The sequence below is a fragment of the Oryctolagus cuniculus genome, chromosome 4 (genome assembly GCF_964237555.1).
Source record: "Oryctolagus cuniculus chromosome 4, mOryCun1.1, whole genome shotgun sequence".
Taxonomy (NCBI): Eukaryota; Metazoa; Chordata; class Mammalia; order Lagomorpha; family Leporidae; genus Oryctolagus; species Oryctolagus cuniculus.
In genome coordinates this window covers 125,058,285-125,077,392 of record NC_091435.1, presented here as the reverse complement: position 1 = coordinate 125,077,392, position 19,108 = coordinate 125,058,285, and the positions used below count along the sequence as shown (strand labels likewise).

General features: G+C 38.9%; 1 protein-coding gene across 3 annotated transcripts in view; it reads left to right on the top strand.

The window, feature by feature from the left end:
* The window catches only part of GMPS (guanine monophosphate synthase), a 100,696-nt gene that overhangs the window by 58,609 nt on the left and 22,979 nt on the right, over window positions 1–19,108 (top strand). For all 3 annotated transcript variants that reach the window (XM_008266378.4, XM_008266379.4, XM_070072618.1), the window contains exons 3-7: window positions 1,734–1,848; window positions 10,173–10,270; window positions 13,869–13,972; window positions 17,290–17,483; window positions 17,743–17,908. In XM_008266378.4, coding sequence (XP_008264600.1) covers window positions 1,734–1,848; window positions 10,173–10,270; window positions 13,869–13,972; window positions 17,290–17,483; window positions 17,743–17,908 — 677 coding nt within the window. The remainder of the gene's footprint in view (window positions 1–1,733; window positions 1,849–10,172; window positions 10,271–13,868; window positions 13,973–17,289; window positions 17,484–17,742; window positions 17,909–19,108) is intronic.

Below are 19,108 nucleotides of genomic sequence, written 5' to 3'. Positions count from 1 at the left end.
GAGTTTGCTGCCTGATGTCACTAAATGTCACAGTACCAGGCCTATAATGATGAGTTTCTTCACCTCACCAGTAGAGGGTGTGCTCTGGTAAGCAGCTTTTGTAGTCAGTTGTTTCTTGCATGCTTTACCAGCAGTTTGTGGGCAGTCTGCTGTGAAAGAGCCGTAGTATAGGGACCTCCTTACTTACCTGTTCTCCTTCAGCTGGAGCTGGGTCAGATGGAGACAGCAAAGTGGCAGCTGCTGGAACACAGTTGAAAGGTGGCATTCTTTGTGTGTGTGTGTGTGTGTGTGTGTGTGTGTTGATTTATTATTTTTAAAGATTTATTTATGTACTTGAAAATCAGTTACACAGAGAAGGAGAGGCAGACGGGGTGGGGGAAGGGAAGGAGGGTTCCATCCGCTGGTTCACTCCTCAGAGGCCACAGTGGCCGGAGCTGTGTTGATCCGAAGCTAGGAGCTGCTTCCAGGTCTCCCACACGTGTGCAGGGGCTCAAGGACTTGGGCCGTCTTATGCTTTTCCAGGCCATAGAAGAGAGCTGGATTGGAAGTAGAGCAGCCAGGACTTGAACTGGCATCTATATGGGATGCTGGCACTGCAGGCTGTGGCTTTACCCGCTACGCCACATCGCCGGCCCGTATTTATCTTTTTTTTTTAAAGATTTATTTATTCATTTAAAAGTCAAAGTTAACACAGAGGGAGGAGAGGCAAAGAGAGAGGTCTTACATCCACTGGTTCACTCCCCAACTTGCCGCAATGGCTGGAGCTGTGCTGATCTGGAGCCAGGAGCTTCCTCCGGGTCTTCCCACGTGAGTACAGGGGCCCAAGGATTTGGGCCATCTTCTGCTTTCCCAGTCGATAGCAGAGAGCTGGATCAGAAGTGGAGCAGCTGGGATTCAAACCGGTGCCCATATGGGATGACGGCATTGCAGACGGTGGCTTTACCCGCTACGCCACAGTGCAAGCCCCATAGATTTAGTTTTTATTTATTTGAAAGGCAGAGTTAGAGAGGAAAGAAAGATCTTCCATGTGCTGGTTCAATCCCCAGATGACTGCAATGGCTAGGAGTGACCAGGCTGAAGCCAGGTGTCCGGAGTTTTCTTCCAGGTCTCCCATGTGGGTGAAGGAGCCTAAGGACTTGGACCATCCGGCATTGTTTTCCTAGGCTCATTAGCAGGGAGCTGGATTAGAAGTAGAGCAGGCAGGTCTCAAACCAGCACCCATATGGGATGCCCTCTTTATAGGTGGAAGCTTAACCTGCTATGACACAACACTGGCCCCCATTCTTTGTGTTTTGTTCTGAACTATCCAGGGTATTCCTAATGCCTTTAGTTGTTCTGTGACTGATCTTGTCCTCAAAGGGGACCTGTGGTTTTTACATTTCCTTTCAGAATTTTTCTTTACTTCATTGAAGAAGAAATAATCATAACAAATTCATGCTTTCACAGATAGTATCATTGTTTTTCTTTTTTTTAATATATTTGGAAGTTTTATGTTTACTAACAGTTGAATGCTGAGTTGATGGACATTGCAGTACAATACAGTGAAAACAATTAAGCTCTGTAGGATATTAACTGGCTATGATAAAAATCTAGATCTGTTGCAGTATACTGAAGATAAAACAAAATCTTTGAATCTGTGTTGTTTCCTTCAGAGTATCAGAGAGAGAACATAGACTTTGTGAAAACATGAGCAGTTAGAGGTGGCTCAGTAACTGTCTTCTTTAAATCCACAGTGCTATTATAATCTCCGGAGGACCCAATTCTGTGTATGCAGAGGATGCTCCCTGGTTTGATCCAGCGATATTCACTATTGGCAAGCCTGTTCTTGGAATTTGCTATGGCATGCAGGTATATCTTGAAAAGTTGCTTTAAGAGTTTACTTATATTTTATTGTTTGTGACTCATACTTCTTTAGTATTTTCTCTCTTTAGGATATTTACTTGGCTGAGATAGTTTGTATGTACTGCAGCTATGTATGAATTGTACACTAATGTGGCCAAATTGACCCGATAGTGAATCTGCCATCAGAAAAGTAAACTTCTTAACAAAACATTGTCCATTAAAAAAAAGCCAAAACTTGTACATACAAATCTATAGAAAAGTTGCAGAAATACAGATTGAATATCCCTTATCTGAAAACCAAAATGCTCTGAAATCTGAGATGGTAGGTTGTTACTGTCTCATCCACAAATTCCATTTAGCATTGACATTATGCTGAAGAGTTTTGGAGTTTGAATATTCAGGTTTTTGAATGTTTGGATAGGAGTGTTCAACTGGTAAAGTATGCGCATATCCCCACCAAAAAACTCCAGAATCTAAAACACTTTGGTCCCACGCATTTGGGGATACTTAGCCTATGGTACACAGAGCTTCTGTATGCCTTTGCCCAGTTTTCTAATTGACATTTTTGAACCATTTGAGGAAGTTTGATGTGATGTCCTGTTACTTTTATTTTTTAAGTCCTTGGATGCTCTTCTACAGAATCATTATACAGCTATTAAAATTAGGACATTCATGCTGGTACGTTGTTACCATCTCATCCACAGATTCCATTCTTTTTGTCTCTTTGATGTCCCTTCTAGGGCATGGTTCCAGTCCAGGACCATGTGTAATATTTGTCATTTCTCTTTAGACTCCTTTAGTCTGAAGCAAAAGAGTTCCTTGGTTGTTATTTTCTTCTCTTTTATGATCTTGATCTTGACAGTATCTTTTAAAAGCACATACCAGTTCCTTTGTACACTATCTCTCGATTTTGGTTTGTGTAATCCTTCATCATTTCTAGTTTTGGATTACACATTTTTGGCAAGAGTATCATGGGAGTGATGCTATGCTTCTGTTCAGTGTGTCTTTCCAAGAAGCACACAGTGTTGATTTATAACATGACAACTGATCTTAATTTTGATCATTTGGTTAAGATGATGTCTGTTGTGTTTCTCCACTGTAACATTAATAAATATATTTACCTGGGTGTTGTCTCAAAATGAATAATAGATGAGTATTGTAAATCAAGACCTCAAAGTTCCTATTTAGGGGCAGGTGTTTGGCATAGAGGTGAAGATGCTGCTTGGGCTGCCCACATCCAGTGTTAGAATGCCTGATTTAAGTCTTGGTTCTTCTGATCCAGCTTCCTGCTAGTGTATACCCTTCGAGACAGCAAATAGTGGCTCGAGTACTTGGGTCCCTGTCACCCATGTGGCAGACCTAGATTTGTGTTCCAGGCCCTTGGCTTTGTCCTGGTCCACCCCTGACTATTTCTGACTTTTAGGGAGTAAACCAGTTGGTGGAAGCACTATCTCATCTCGCTCTTGCTTTTGCTTTCGCTCTTCACTCTTCTACCCTCTCTTTCTCTGTTTCAAATAAAATGAAAATATTAGTTTCATTATAATATATAGTATTTCATTATATATATCAATATAAAATGTTTTTAAGGTTTGTATTGTTTCCTGTGAGTAAATTTTTTTAAAAATATTTTTCTTTCAAATTACCTTTTTTTTTTTTTTTTAAAGATTTATTTATTTATTTGAAAGTCAGAGTTACACAGAGAAGGAGAGGCAGAGAGAGGTTTTCCATCCTCTGGTTCACTCCCCAAATGACTGCCACAGCCAGAGCTGAGCTGATCTGAAGCCAGGAGCTTCTTCTGGGTCTCCCATGCAGGTGCAGGGGCCCCAGGACTTGCCAGAGTTAATGTTTTGGAATCTGTTTTGAATGCTTTGTTACCATTTTGCTTACTTTTCCTTTTTTTTTTTTTTTAAGGTTTTTTTTGGGGGGGCAGTTTTAGTTTCACAACAGAATTGAGAAGAAAGTGTAGAGCAGTTTCCCCATATTCCCCCATCCTCACACATGCATAGCTTCTGCAATTATCAACATCCCATGCTGGAGTAGCACATTTGTTAGGATTGGTGAATGTATGACAACTCATCATTACTACCTAAAGTGCATAATTTATGTTAAGGTTCTCACTTGGTGTTATACAGTCTGTGAGTTTGCACAGCTGTATAATGACATGCATTTTGTGTTATATTATCATACATAGAATTTTTACTGTCCAACAGATCCATTGTGCTCTTCATATCCATCTCTTCCCCCCAAACGTCTGGCAATCACTGATCTTAATTTGAAGTCATGTAGTATGTAGCCTTTTCAGGGTGGCTTCTTTTGCTTAGTAATCTGCATTTAAGAATTCTCTGTCTTCTCATGGCTTGATGGTACATTTCTTTTTATCACTGAATAGTCCTTTGTATGGATATACCACTGTTTATTCATTCACCTACTAAAGGGCATCTTGGTTGTTTTCAAGTTTTGCCGTTTATATGATAAAGGTGTATAATCTTGCAGGTGTTTGGGGCAAATTTAAGTTTTCAACTTCTAGAGTAAATTCTAAGAGGAGCAATTAGTGTATCCTGTGATAAGAGTATGTTTAATTTTGTAAGAAGCTGCCGAACTGTCTTCCAAAGTAGCTGTACCATTTTGCATTCTCACCAGCAAATGAGAGATCCTGTTCTATATGCTTGTCTGTATTTGATGTTGTGACATTCTGGAATTTGGTCTAGTTTACTTTAAGTAGTGTAGATTTATTAGACAAGTAGAATTTTTTTTTAAAAGATTGTTTATTTGAGAGGTAGAATCACTGACAGAGGGAGAAATAGAGAGAAAGGTCTTCCATTTGCTGGTTCACTCCGCAAATGGTGGCAGTGGCTGGAGCTCCAAAGCCAGGAGCCAGGAGCTTCTTCTGGGTCTCCCATGCAGGTGCAGGGGCCCAAGCACTTGGGCCATCTTCCACTGCCTTCCCAGCTATATGCAGCTGGATCGGAAGAGGAACATCTGGGACATAATGTGGCACCCAGATGAGATGCCAGCACTGCAGGTGGAGAAGCCCACTATGCCATAGCACCAGCCCCAGAATGTTGTTATTAAACTATAGAAATACTGAGAGGTGAATATTGTGGCATAGCAGGTAAGCTGTCACCTGTGACACCAGCATCCCATATGGCCATTGGTTCATTTTGCAGCTGCTCTACTTCTTCTTTTTTTTTTTTTTTTTTTTATTTGACAGGCAGAGTTAGACCGTGAGAGAGAGACAGAGAGAAAGGTCGTTTTCTTTAAAGCAAGCACATTCCTTATTGATGGCAATTAAATGGTATTTGTGTACGTCTTAATCATACAGTAGATTCCATTCATTTACTAAACTTTTCTGAGTTGTCTTACATGCAAGTACATGTTTTTAATATCATCTGTCTTCTGCATTGTTCCTTAAGTTTACTATTAAAATCATCAGGAAGCCAGTGTTGTGGTGAAGCAGCCTAAGCCACCACTTGCAAACCTAAATCAGAGTGCTGGCTGAGTCCTGGCTGCTCTGCTTCCAGTCTAGCTCCCTGCTAATTGTGCCTGGGAAAGCAGAAGATGGCTCAATGTTTGGGCCCCTGTCACCCACAAAGGAGACCCAGATGGAGTTCTAGGCCCCTGCTGGGCCACAGCAGAGAGCTAGACTGGAAGAGGAGCAACCGGAACTAGATCTCGGCACCCATATGGGATGCTGGCGCTGCAGGCGGAGGATTAACCAAGTGAGCCATGGTGCCAGGCCCCCAGCTGCTCTACTTCTAATCCAGCTCCCTGCTTATGGCCTAGGAAAAGCAGCAGCAGATGATCCAAGTGCTTTGGCTGCTGCCACCCATATGGGAGACTAGGAAGAGGCTCTTAGCTTTGGCCTGGCCCATCCCTAGTTGTTGGGGCTGTCTTGGGAGTGAACCACCAGATGGAAGAGTTCTGTTTCTCCCCCTCTCTCTAATTGTGCCTTTCAAATAAATAAGTCAATCTTGAAAAGAAAAAAGTAAATTCTTAGGGGTGGGCATCTGGCCTACTCATTAAGACACCTACAATCCCACACTGGAGTGTTTGGGTTTGATTCCTGGCTGTGGCTCTTTATGTAGACCCTGGAAGCAGTGGTTGTGACGTAAGTAATCGGATTCCTACCACCCATGTGGGTGACCTGGATTGAGTTGCATCTCCTAGCTTTGGCCCTGCTGCAGCCTCTGCCATTGCAGGCAGTTGGAAAGTGAATTGGTAGATTCACTGAGCCAGTAACATGCTAAATTCTCACTTATAAAAATGTTTTAATTGGGTAAGATTAATTACTAACAAGATAGGAATAGAAACATTTAAAGAGCGTTATCACTGATGGTGGTTAGCAAAATGGTTATCTGGTGAAGAGAATTTTTAACAATGTGTCTTATTTAACTAGGTCTTCTGAGTTAGTTTAGGAAACTGTTCTTGAATAATAGATTATTAGTTGATGTTACGGTCTTTTGTCTTTTCCAATGTTGAAAGTAGGGTTCTGTTTTAATCTCAGGTTTCTTTGCTAAGAACAGCCAAATAAACATAAATGACTTTGAATTAATTTATTTAGATTGTGAATTATCTTAACCTCTTTTGCCTTTTGGCTTTTGCATCTACTAATGTGGAAGGGATCACAGGGTTAAGATAGAAATGGAGTTAATCTAATTGTGAGAACCTAATTAACCAAAATGGAGTTGGTGTTAATTAAAATAATCATACTTAATTTCCTCATGATATTCTGATCCTCATTGATTATTGGGAAATAGGGTAATTTTCACTTTCTTGCATATAAGTCTCAATAATAAAAATATTCATTTCTCCCAGTGATTCAGTTAATTCCTTAATTCCTTAGATTGAAGATAATTTTGCAATTTTAATAAGTGGACAAAACGGCACTTTTCCAGTCTTTTTGAAAGTGTTTTGCTTGGATATGAATATTGCACAAAGGGAAGCTATTTAAAGTAGAAAGTGAACAGATCAATTTGTTTTCTCTAGCTTTGGAGCTTTCAGTAAAGGTTAAGTGTTTGCTTAAGAATGTTTAACGTTTTTATTTTTATTCTTGAGACAAATAGCAGAATATTAGAAGGAAGATGATCAGCAGCTATACCAGATTCAGTTTTCTTTTAATAACTTGCTATGGTTTTGATTAGACGAAATACTTGTCATTAAAAATGTGTCAAGTACAAAAGCTTCAACTGTGAATATTTTCTTGGTAGTAAGCACTTTATAGTAAAAGGCTCCCCTCCCCCCTTATTCTCTGAAAAGCTTTAACTGGTAATTATGAATTTGACTTGGAAAAAAATGATTATTCTCCCTACCAACCGTAGAAGTGCCTGCATCCTGATTGAGTTGAATATTGGAAATTGACTGGCTTTTTTAAATATACTTTTATCCTAGGATTAAGTATATTCACGTAACATATTGGTTTTCTTTGCCAGAGTAGTTAATCATGTAGTGCTACTTACACTAACAACCATTTGATTTAATTATACTGAGAGTCATTATAAGTCTTAAGGAAGAGTCTCAGGGTTGTTTTTTTTACACCCACTTACAATAAAATGCATCTGGAAAATGCTCTTAATTTGAGAGAGTGGCTTAGAATTTCCTTTTTAGACATTCCCTATGTAATTATAAGGCCAGAGTTTTATGTCATTAACTGGGGTATTTTATGACAACCAAAGCCATAGCTGCTCATGTTAAATTCATTAAAAATTTGCCTTTATTGTCATCTAAACCTTCATAGCAGAAAATGAAATAGTCCTTTGACCAAAGATTGTTCTTCCATAAAATAGTATTGATGAGTCCAAAAGACTACCATTGATTAGTGAATGATAATTTTAGCACCAAAAGGTTGGGTATTTACTCCCCCAAAGTGTCTGAAATTTCAGTAATTTAGTGGTCTTAGATACTAAATAATAAGTCGTTTTCTCATTAATTGGCCTCTCCCGTGTGTCTTTCTGATTGCTTCCTGGTAATTCTAGTTACATCAGAAGAAAGGTCTATTCTGCTCATTGCTCCCCTTATTACTGATTGACCCCTACTCAGCATAAGAAATGGAATGTAGGTAGAACTTTTGAAACCCGCTTTATACCTTTCTTCTCACAGTCCTCTCTTCCTGTCAAAGGTCACAACTTTTTCAGAATTTTGTTACTGATTCTATTTTTTGGCTTTATATAAATGGAATCAAACTGCCTGAATTATTTTTACCTTTAGGTTTGAGTTTCATTCACGTGAATACATTTAAACATGTTGTTCATTTCTGCTCTTGGTCATTTGAATATAGCACAAATTATTTTTACAATCCCAAGTTTGTGTAGGTTTTTTTTTTGTGTGTGTGTGTGATTACAGACAGTACTGCCATCAGTGTTTTTGTACTTTTGGTGTTGTATATACTGTAGGTTAGTTGGGAGTAGAAATGCTGAGTTGCTCATTATGTTCATTTACAGCCTCACTGGGTAATGATATTTTTTTCCTTTTAATTTATTAAAGTTTTATATGTAAATACCTTCTGTTCTCGATTCCTGCCAACCCTGACAAAGTCATATTTTATTTTTATATTTGCATACCTGGGTAGATATTCAGTGGGATCACATTGTAGATTAAAAATTTTTTTTAAAAACTTGTATTTATTATTTTGCTTGAAAGAGTTACACAGAGAGAGAGAGAGGTCTTCCATCTGATAGTTCACACCCAATTGGCTGCAACAGCCGGAGCTGCGCCAATCTGAAGCCAGGAGCCTCCTCCTGGTCTCCCACGCGGGTGCAGGGGCCCAAGGACTTGGGCCATCTTCTACTGCTTTCCCAGGCCATAGCAGAGAGATGGATCGGAAGTGGAGCAGCCAGGTTTCGAACCAGTGCCCATATGGGATACTGGTGCTTCAAGCCACGGTGTTAACCCGCTGCGCCACAGTGCCGGCCCTAAAAAATTTTTAAAGGCTTATTTATTTTGAAAGTGTTACAGAGCAGAGTGTGTTTGTGGTGGGGGGGGTTCTTTGATCCACTGATGTACTCCCCAGGTTTCCACAAGGGCCAGGGTAGGGCGAGGCTGAAGTCAGGAGCTTCTTCTGGGTCTCCCATGTAGGTAACAGGGCCCCATACACTTGGACCATCTTCCGCTGCTTTTTCTAGGCCATTAGCAAGGAGCTGATAAGTGGAGCACTCGGGACTCAAAACTGGTGCCCATATGGGGTGCTGGCGCTGCAGACAGCAGTTCAGCTTACTGAGCCACAGCACTGGCCCCTTAGTGAAATTTCCTAAAAGGAAGCTTCTAAGTGTGACTGAGTGAAACCAGAATTTGAACCTAGGCACTTTGATGTGTGCATCCCAAGCAGCATCTGTGCCAGATATCCTCCTCTAAATTTGTATTAAGAATCTAAGGCCTGTATTTTTAATAGGTGAATTAGAATAGATTGAATGGAAAATATGTAGTGTTTACAATAAAATAACCTTAGGTTAAAAAATACTTTTTTAAAGGTTCTCTTGTGCTCTTTTCTTTTTTTAAGATGATTTATTTATATAAATAAAGGCAGAAGGACAGAGGGCCAGAGATCTCCCATCAGCTGGGCCACTCCCCAAATGGCTGCAACAGCTGGAACTGGGTTAGGCCAAAGCTGAGCGCCAAGAATTCCATCTGGGTCTCCCATGTGGGTAGCAGGGAACCAAGCACTTGAAACATCCTTCCCAGGCACATTAGCTACTGTCCAGCAACCAGGACTTGAACCAGCACTCCCATGTGAGATACTGGAGCCATAAATAGCTGTTTAACACAGTGCACCACAGTATAGGCCCTTGGGTTTAAATTTCTAATCCAGTTTTGTTTTATAATCATACCTCTTGGGGCTGGTGCCATGGCGCAGTGGGTTAATTCTCCACCTGCGGTGCCAGCATCCCATGTGGGCACCGGTTCTAGTCCTGGATGCTCCTCTTCTGATCCACCTCTCTGCTATGGCCTGGGAAAGCAGTGGAGATGGCTCAAGTGCTTGGGCCTGTGCACCCGCGTGGAATACCCAGAAGAAGCTCCTGGCTTCGGATTGGCTCAGCTCCTGCCATTGCAGCCATTTGGGGAGTGAAACAGCAGATTGGAGACCTTTGTCTCTCCCTTTCACTGTCTATAACTGCCTCTCAAATAAATAAATAAAGTCTTTTAAAAAATCATACCTCTTAATAGTTGCATAATTGTACATAATGCCAAGTTAACTACATTTGTCAAACTCCCCTTAATTTTTGGGTGCAAATCTAATAGTATTTTGAAAACAGAAATATAAACTATTAAATCAGCATAACAAAAAAGACTTTTTCTTCTGATTTATATTAACATCAGTTCATTTTCTCTTTGAACAGATGATGAATAAGGTATTTGGAGGTACTGTGCACAAAAAAAGTGTTAGAGAAGATGGAGTCTTCAACATTAGTGTGGATAATACATGCTCATTATTCAGGTATTTTTTTTTTAGGTTAATAAAGAGGTTAACGTTGGTACTGTTATGCATCAAAACTGGAGATATCTATAATTCATAAACTAAATTAGGTTCATAGTATTGGCCAGAGGTATAGTTGTCAGATTTGCCTTCCATTTAAATGTCGAGACAGTAGAGAATGGTGGTGATGCTCCTTAAGAATAAGGATGGTACTCACATAGTAACCTAAAAGCACAACATCTGTGCATTGGTGGGAATGTTTGGAATTGCTCGTTCTCATGCCAGCATTTATTGTTTCCCTTCTCACTGTTTGGAGTGTAATTTTTAAACATTGGTGTGCTAGATGTGACAAATGGTTAATGTTTCAAACTGTCCTTTGAGTATAATATTCATGGATAAATATGTTTGCCTACTAACTTCTTCCTGGATATTTGTAACCTATCCCTTTGCTGTAATCAGTACTAAATGAGTGTATTATTCCCTTCTTTCTCACTTTTTCTACATTGAGGTATAATTGTATCTTGGTGTACAGTCTTTTTAATATAATGAAAGCATTTTTATTGCTGGTGGTAAAAGATTCTGTAGCTCAAATCTGTTTAAAAATTGATGCATAAACTGTTAGCTTCTTGGAAGCATTGATCTTTTGCTTTGTTGAGAAAAAACTAAAATGTCCTAAAGTTTGTATTATTATTTTCTTTAAGATATATTTATTTTATATGAAAGGTAGAGTTATAGGCAGAGGCAGAGGGAGAGGGGGAGGGGTCTTCCATCCACTGATTCACTCCCCCAGATGGCTACAACAGCTGGAGCTGCACTGATTTGAAGCCAAGAGCTTCTTCTGGGTCTCCCAAGCGGGTGCAGGGGCCCAAGGACTTGGGCCATCTTCCACTGCTTTCCCAGGCCATAGCAGAGAGCTGGATCAGAACTGGAGTGGCCGAGACTCGAAATGGTGTCCATATAAGATGCTGGCACTGCAGGCAGCAGCTTTACCTGCTATGCCACAGTGCTGGCCTCTGTTTTATGTTTTTTAGTCACTTAATTTGTTTGGTTTTTTTTTTGAGGATTTTCTTTGCTTTATGTAAAGTCCACTTGATGGTAGAGTTTTTAACCTAAATTTCATTTTAAAACCACTTTTTCTCCTAACTGTATTATGCCTATAAAAATATGGGTTGATACGAATTAGTACATGAAGTTACTTTTTCTTTTAAGATTTATTTATTTATTTGAAAAGTAGAAAGAGGGAGAGACAGATCCTCCATCCACAGGTTCTCTCCCAAAATGGCTGTAGTGATTGGGGCTGGACCAAGAGGAAGCCAGGAACCTGGAATTCCATCCGAGTCTTTCACAGAGGTATCAGGAGCCCCAATTACTTGGGCTATCTTCCAGGGTCTGGATTTGCAGAAAGCTGGCATTAGGAGTTGGGAATTGAACCCAGACACTTGAGAGTGAGACGTTAAGGGTAGTAAATACAAGGCTAACCACCTACTCCCCTATAACATAACAGCTCCATTGATTAGTATCTAAATTAATTTTTAATGGTTTATTCCAAAATGGATAGATCAGAAATTTCAAGATGCAACCCATGAACTTATTTTTGTCTAAAATGCAGAGTCAAAGGGTCTTCAGCATGTTCACGAGGGTCTGGCATTATGGTATAGTAGGTAAAGCCACCACCTGTGACACCAGCATCCCATATGGGTGCCAGTTCCAGTCACGGCTGCTCTACTCCAGTCCAGCTCCCTACTGATGTCCTGGGAGAAACAGCAGAAGATGGCCCAGTGATTGGGCCCCTGCACGCACATGGGAGACTTGGATAAAACTTTTGGCTTCGGCCTGGCCCAGCCCTGGCTATTGGGGCCATTTGGGTAATGAACCAGAGGATAAGAGATCTCTCTGTCTCTCTCCCCTTCTCACTTTGTAACTCTGACTTTCAGATAAATAAGCAAATCTTTAAAAAATTTATGGAAAATTTGTCTTATGAAAGCAAACATGGGCTTAAAATACTTTGCATCAAATAAACTTATTTCCATGAACTTTTGAAGTATCTTTGTATAATTTTTTTTTTAACACAAAACTGGCTGTGACTGGTTCTTACTGTCGATGAAGGGCCAAAATAAGTAGTTGATCTTTTTTTAAAAAATTCTTTTTTTTTAAAGGAAGACTAATAAAAATATAAGCCAAAATTGTTCAAAATATTTTTAAAAACTGAAGTCACTCATTGCTAAAGTTCATTACAAGTCCAGTGTTTATTTCACTCCATCATGGAGAAGAGATGTTGATGCTTATATTCACTTTTCTTCAAGTGACTTTGAGAATTGCTTCAGGAATCTTATGTGATCTAGTTAAAATTTTTTTTCTTTGTCTTTCTAGTTTTAAAATTCTAGGATTCCTTCACAACCTACATTATTCTTAACAATAATAACAATAGCAAAACACCAGAATATCTTTTTGGCATTAATGTACCTTCTGGCTTTCTTTTCTTTTTAAAGTTTATCTTATTTGAAAGGCAGAGAGAAAGGGAGCACAAAGTTCACTCCCTTAATGCCTGCAACCACTAGAGCTGGGCTGGGCCAAAGCCAGGAGCCAGGAATTGAATCTGTATTCGAATATCTCAAATGAGTGGCAGGAACTCAACTACTTGAACCTGCTGCCTCCCAGGGTGCATCAGCAGGAAGCTGGAATCAGGAGTGGAACTGGGACATCTTAGGTGGTATCCTAACCTCCAAACCAAACATTCATCCATCCTTTATTTTTAATGTATGTTTTTGAACTTTAGAGTTATTTAATGTCAAGTTCTCATTATGTAAAATAATCTTTTTATGGTTGAATTGTTCATATCAGCATGTAGAGAAAGTCCACATATTACATTTGAATTAATGCTAAGTCTCTCAATCTGTAAATGCTCCCCTTCCTCATTTCTTAATTAAATGTTATTAATTTGTTCAACACTAGAGGTCCACATCGCTACTGGGTTGTCACTGTTTTTAGGACTTTTCAGTGAACAGAGTTGGCAGTGGCTGTTTGTGAAATAGAATACCTATTATTGAAAGAGAAAACAGTCATTATGTATACAATTAAAGTAAAAAATTAGAGTTTTTACTTCTTTGATATCCTGTCTCCTTACATTTAAACTAAAAAAGTTGTAATTACTAATTACATTGTTTTAACCTAAAGTATGACTATATCTGTAGTACATTGATGCAGAGTTGCAATATACAGTTCAGTATTATGCTGGCATAAAGTTACAGGTGTAATACTGGTAATTGAAGTGTTAAGGTCTTTAAAATGCAAGATTCTTAAATCACAATAGAGATACAGTGTTGACATTATTTTGTGATTTCTTGAAGTTATTCTTTCTGTGTATAATTTTACTACCAGCTTAATATATTTATTGTTATTTAATTTTTTATGGATTATGTTTCTGAGATTTAATATTCTTTTATTGACTTTATTTATAAGAAAATAAATTTAAATTCTAATAATATTATACTGTTCCATACTTTTTTCTATTTTGTAATTTATTTGTAAGGCAAATTTGTATTCCTAAAGGAAAAAAACCCATCAATCACGTTTTTAATTAGGAAATTTGTGGTTTTTTTTTTTTTTTTTTATGTCTTAGGGGTCTTCAGAAGGAAGAAATTGTTTTGCTTACGCATGGAGACAGTGTAGACAAAGTAGCTGATGGATTCAAGGTTGTGGCACGTTCTGGGAACATTGTAGCAGGTGAAAACTAAAATCTTTGCAAAGTTCACTAAAATATATATGAAGATTAAACGTGTTTAAATGTGGTATTTTGATTTTTCATATTTTTGAAAGATACTGTTAATGTGTTAGGGTCATCTGTTAAGGGAACTTAATTTTAGAAGGATTATCTAGAGGTCTCTTGTTTTGAAATACTTTTTAAAATGTTCATCCTAATATAAGCTCTGAAAAATAAAATACTGCTTTTACAACTCAGGAAAAATTTGAGAACTGCCCATCTTCCTACTATGGTATTTATTTATTTCTTTATTTATTTATTTGAAAGTCAGAGTTAGAGAAGGAGAGGCAGAGAGAGAGAGAGAGGGAGAGGTCTTCCATCTGCTGGTTCACTTCCCAGTTGGCCACAACGGCTGGAACTGTGCTGATCTGGAACCAGGAGCCAGAAGCTTCCTCCGGGTCTTCCACGTGGGTGCAGGGGCTCAAGCACTTGGGTCGTCTTCTGCTGCTTTCCCAGGCCATAGCAGAGAGCTGGATCAGAAGTGGAGCAGCCAGAACTGGAACTGGCTCCCATATGGGATGCTGGCACTGCAGGTGGCAGCTTTACCTGCTACACTACAGTGCTGGCCCCAGTATTTATTTTTAATTGTCTATTGTTATGCTTTTCTTAGGTACACATAGGCATGTCTGTTGGACATATGCCTGACCACTGAAGACATTTTTCTCACCCAGGGTTGGCAAACTGACCTGTGGGTCAAATTATCCTGTGGTATGTTTTTTATGTCCAGAGCTAAGGATGGTTCTTGTGTTATTTAAAGTTTATGATAAAACACAGAGACTGTATGTATCCCATAAAGCCTAAAATATTTACTCTCTATACTTGGCAGAAAGTTTGCTGATCCATCCTCTAAATAATTTTTGTTCTCTACTTTTTGGAGAAATGATAGGGTTTTGATTTGTTTACTGAATTAATATAATTACTGAATTACTGATTAATATAATAATATAAATAAATATTAGTCCTAGAAATCAGTTAAAGAAAAAGATAAGATTATCAGTGTAGCTGTTTTTGAGATGCCATACCTAATAATAAGTTGGAAAAAAATTATGGATAAACTAAATTGAGTAATCTACTTGCAGTTACTTAACAGGCTAATGTGTTAGCTCTTGTAATAGGAATTATCAAAAATGGATTTTACACCAAAAGGGTTTTATTTTGTATAAAAGATAAATAGTGTAGATGGACTTACGCATTTTTATTTATTCAGCATATATTTTTGTACCTACTTTGTGTCAGACAGAATTCTAGGTATCAAGGATACAGTAATAAAACAAAATCCCCATTTTAATATTGGAAGCAGAGAAGGCAGAGAATACACAAACATAGGGTATGTCATATGTCAGTGTTTATATTGAAAAGAAAAAGTTAGGCAGGTGTTTGATTAGAATTGCTACTATGCTTAATTAGAGTTGTTACTATTTTATATGGGATAGTCTGGAGATGTATTATAAGATGGCACTGGACCTAAAGAAAGCACTGAACTGTATCTGTGTGCTTGGGAGAAGAGGAAATAAGCCATGAGGCCATATTAGAGGAACAGCAAGGAAATGTCATGATTGGAGCAGTGTAAGCCTGGGAGAGTATAGAAGATAAAGTATTTCAAAAAGTTTGTGGAAAATGGAATAAAAACATGTTTATTTTGGTGTAGACATTTTTGAAATCCATAAAAATCTTTTTTTTAATTATATGCAATTTTCCATGAACTTCTGAAAGACCCTGTATACTGGAGACCAGAGCACAGGAACATTGAGCCATTGTAAACTTCAGACAAAAGAGAGGTGTGATCCAGTGAAGAGAAAAGAAACAAGACCAAAGATTGAAGCAGGAAGAAGAGCTAGTAATGTATTTTAGTAATCAGTAGAGAGACAGTGTTGTCTGGACCAGGGTGGTAGAAGTGGTAATAATAAGGAATGATTGGATTCTGATACCTTTTGAAGGGAGAGACAGAATACTCTTGGATAGAATGCAAGTGGGAAGACAAAGTAAAATCAAGTTTTAACTCCCATGTTTTCTGGTCTGAACAGTTGGAAAGACAAAGTTTCTGTTCACCTGATGGGACAGACTAGGACTGTGTGTTGCATACTGAATTTAAAATGGTTTATGAAACATCAACATGAAGGTGGCTATGTGTATGTCTGCATTTTATCTAAAGGGGAAAACGGGGCTGGAGGAAGAGGATTGCCCAGCATTTGAGATCAGGAGAGTTTCAGATCATTTGGAATGTGTAGAGAATTGATTTAAAGGCTAAGTGCTGACTGAATTCCATATGTAGAGCTGGGCAAGATGAGGAAGAATCAGAAGGACCAGATAGTAAAATAAGAACGGAATCAATCAAGAGAATGGAATTCTGGAAGCCAAATAAAGAAATGTGAGATACCCTGATAGTGTACAATGACTGTGAATTTGGGTGCCTGCCAGGCCTGATTCTTTATACTTTGTCTTTGTATCTCAGAGCCATAAAATAGGGAAAATATTTTTATGTGCACATGTAAAACATCTAACAACTGCTGCTTAATAATTGTCAGAAACACATTAGTCAAACAGATGATGTTATGCAAAAAATATATTATCCAAGAAGGAAAACAGTTTGGTATATAAATTCATTTCATGTAGGAAATTGGTTGCTGCACATTGCATGTGAAATCCTTATGGGCCAGCGCCGCAGCTCAACAGGCTAATCCTCCGCAGGGCGCCGGATTCTGTCCCGGTTGCCCCCCTTCCATGCCAGCTCTCTGCTGTGGCCAGGGAGTGCAGTGGAGGATGGCCCAAGTGCTTGGGCCCTGCACCCCATGGGAGACCAGGAGAAGCACCTGGCTCCTGCCTTTGGATCGGCGCAGCGCGCCGGCCGCAGTGGCCATTGGAGGGTGAACCAACGGCAAAGGAAAACCTTTCTCTCTCTCTCTCTCTCTCTCTCTCTCTCTCTCTCTCTCACTCTCTCACTGTCCACTCTGCCTGTCAAAAAAAAAAAAAAAAAAAAAAAAACACCAAAAAAAAAGAAATCCTTATGGGACTGAGAACGAAAATGAGAGTGAAATCTCTGTGTAGGACTTAACTGCACCATTCTGTAGCTCATTACTTATTATATTAAGAGATCTTTGAAAAAATCGATTATGGCAGTGGAGCTTTTATTTGTATTATATATTCTTCCATTGTAGCTAAAACCAACTGCTTGTAGCAGTTTCAACAGTTACAGAGGAAGAAATTGTGAGATATTGTGTGTATTGGTTGAGTCTTTTTCAGCATGAAAAAATTTTAATTTGTGATTGTTTTCTTTGTAAAGGTATTGCAAATGAATCTAAAAAGTTATATGGAGCACAGTTCCACCCTGAAGTTGGCCTTACAGAAAATGGGAAAGTAATACTGAAGAATTTCCTTTATGATATAGCTGGATGCAGCGGGACCTTCACTGTGCAAAACAGAGAACTTGAGTGCATTCGAGAGATCAAAGAGAGAGTAGGCATGTCAAAAGTTTTGGTAAGCAGTTTATCATCTGGAAGTCTACAAAATTGTGTCAATAATGTTGGGACCCAGAACTGGATTCCTCAGTGTAACCCATAAATATTGACTGGGTAAACATACACTTTGTTTATTGCACTGTTATATAGTGGTTTTTCGGATATGCTACATACCTTTGACATAAATAATGCCTTATGGTAATGAGTTAAGCTGCCAGTTTTATATTTTTTAGCTTTTCTACTCAGTTTTTTTTTTCCCATTTCATTTTACCCTGTAGGTTTTACTCAGTGGTGGAGTAGACTCAACAGTTTGTACAGCTTTGCTAAATCGTGCTTTGAACCAAGATCAAGTCATTGCTGTTCACATTGACAATGGCTTTATGAGAAAACGAGAAAGCCAGAGTGTTGAGGAAGCCCTCAAAAAGCTTGGAATTCAGGTCAAAGGTATTGGTGAACCCTAGAAAAGTTAATTTATTAATCAGCAGTTGTTCGGTCAGATCTAACAGTTAACCCCATAAGCTCGTGGTTGGAAATTTATTTTTATTTTTACATCACAGTTGCTTCTAGTTCAAGAAGGGTCTCAGTATAGCTTTTCAAATTGCTGATTACTAATAATGTTATACTTAGATTGATGTTATTTTCAGTTATTATTATATTCTGTTCTCTGGTGATAAGGCAGTCTTTTCCTACCCCATTTCATGTTATCTATGGGTGACAATACCCAAGACTTCTACAGTGGATATGGATATATAGATTATCTTGCAGACAGAAAAGCTTGTGTAGAGAAGGGGGAGTGAGGAGTCTGTAGTCACATTTTTTTTAAGGCCAGTAAACTGTTTTTCTTCTTTTTTAAAAGATTTACATATTTGCAAAGCAGAGTTTCAAAGAGAGAGACAGAGAAGCAGGGGAGAGAGGGAGTGAATCAAAATTGATCTATATTCTGTTTGTTGGTTCATTCACCAAATGGCCACAACAGCCAGATGAGGCTAGGCTGAAGCCAGGAACTCCATCCAGGTCTCACATATGGGTGGCTGGGACTCAAGCAGTTGAGGTGTCTTCTGCTGCTTCCCCCGCATGTTAGCAAGGAGCTGGATCAAAAGGGGAGCAGCCTGCACTCAAACCCATACTGTGATATGGAATGTAGGCATTCCAATTCGCAGTTTAACTCAAAACTTCTCCACAACACCCGTCTCACTAGTAAACTTCTTAGTCCATTTGTATCTATTTTTGTTTTGTTTTAAGATGTATTATTTGAAGGAGTTACAGAGAGAGAGAGAGAGAACTTTCGTACACTGCTTGACTCCACAGATTCCACATATGGCCACAATGGCCAGGCCAAAGCCAGGAGCCAGGAGCTCCTTCCAAGTCTCCCATGTTATTGGTAGGGGCCCAAACACTTGGGCCATTTTCCACTGCTTTTCCCAAGCCATTAGAAAGGTGGATCAGAGGTGGAGCAGCTGGGATATGAGCTGGTGCCCATATGGGATGCCAGCGTTGGAGGCGGCAGTTTATCCACCGTGCCACAGTGCCAGCCATTTGTAACTGTCTTTTATACTTTCTAAAAATAGTGTGATTAATAATTACATTGAAATCAGGTAATTTAATGATATAAATTGTACATATTTTTAATGAGAATTGATGCCA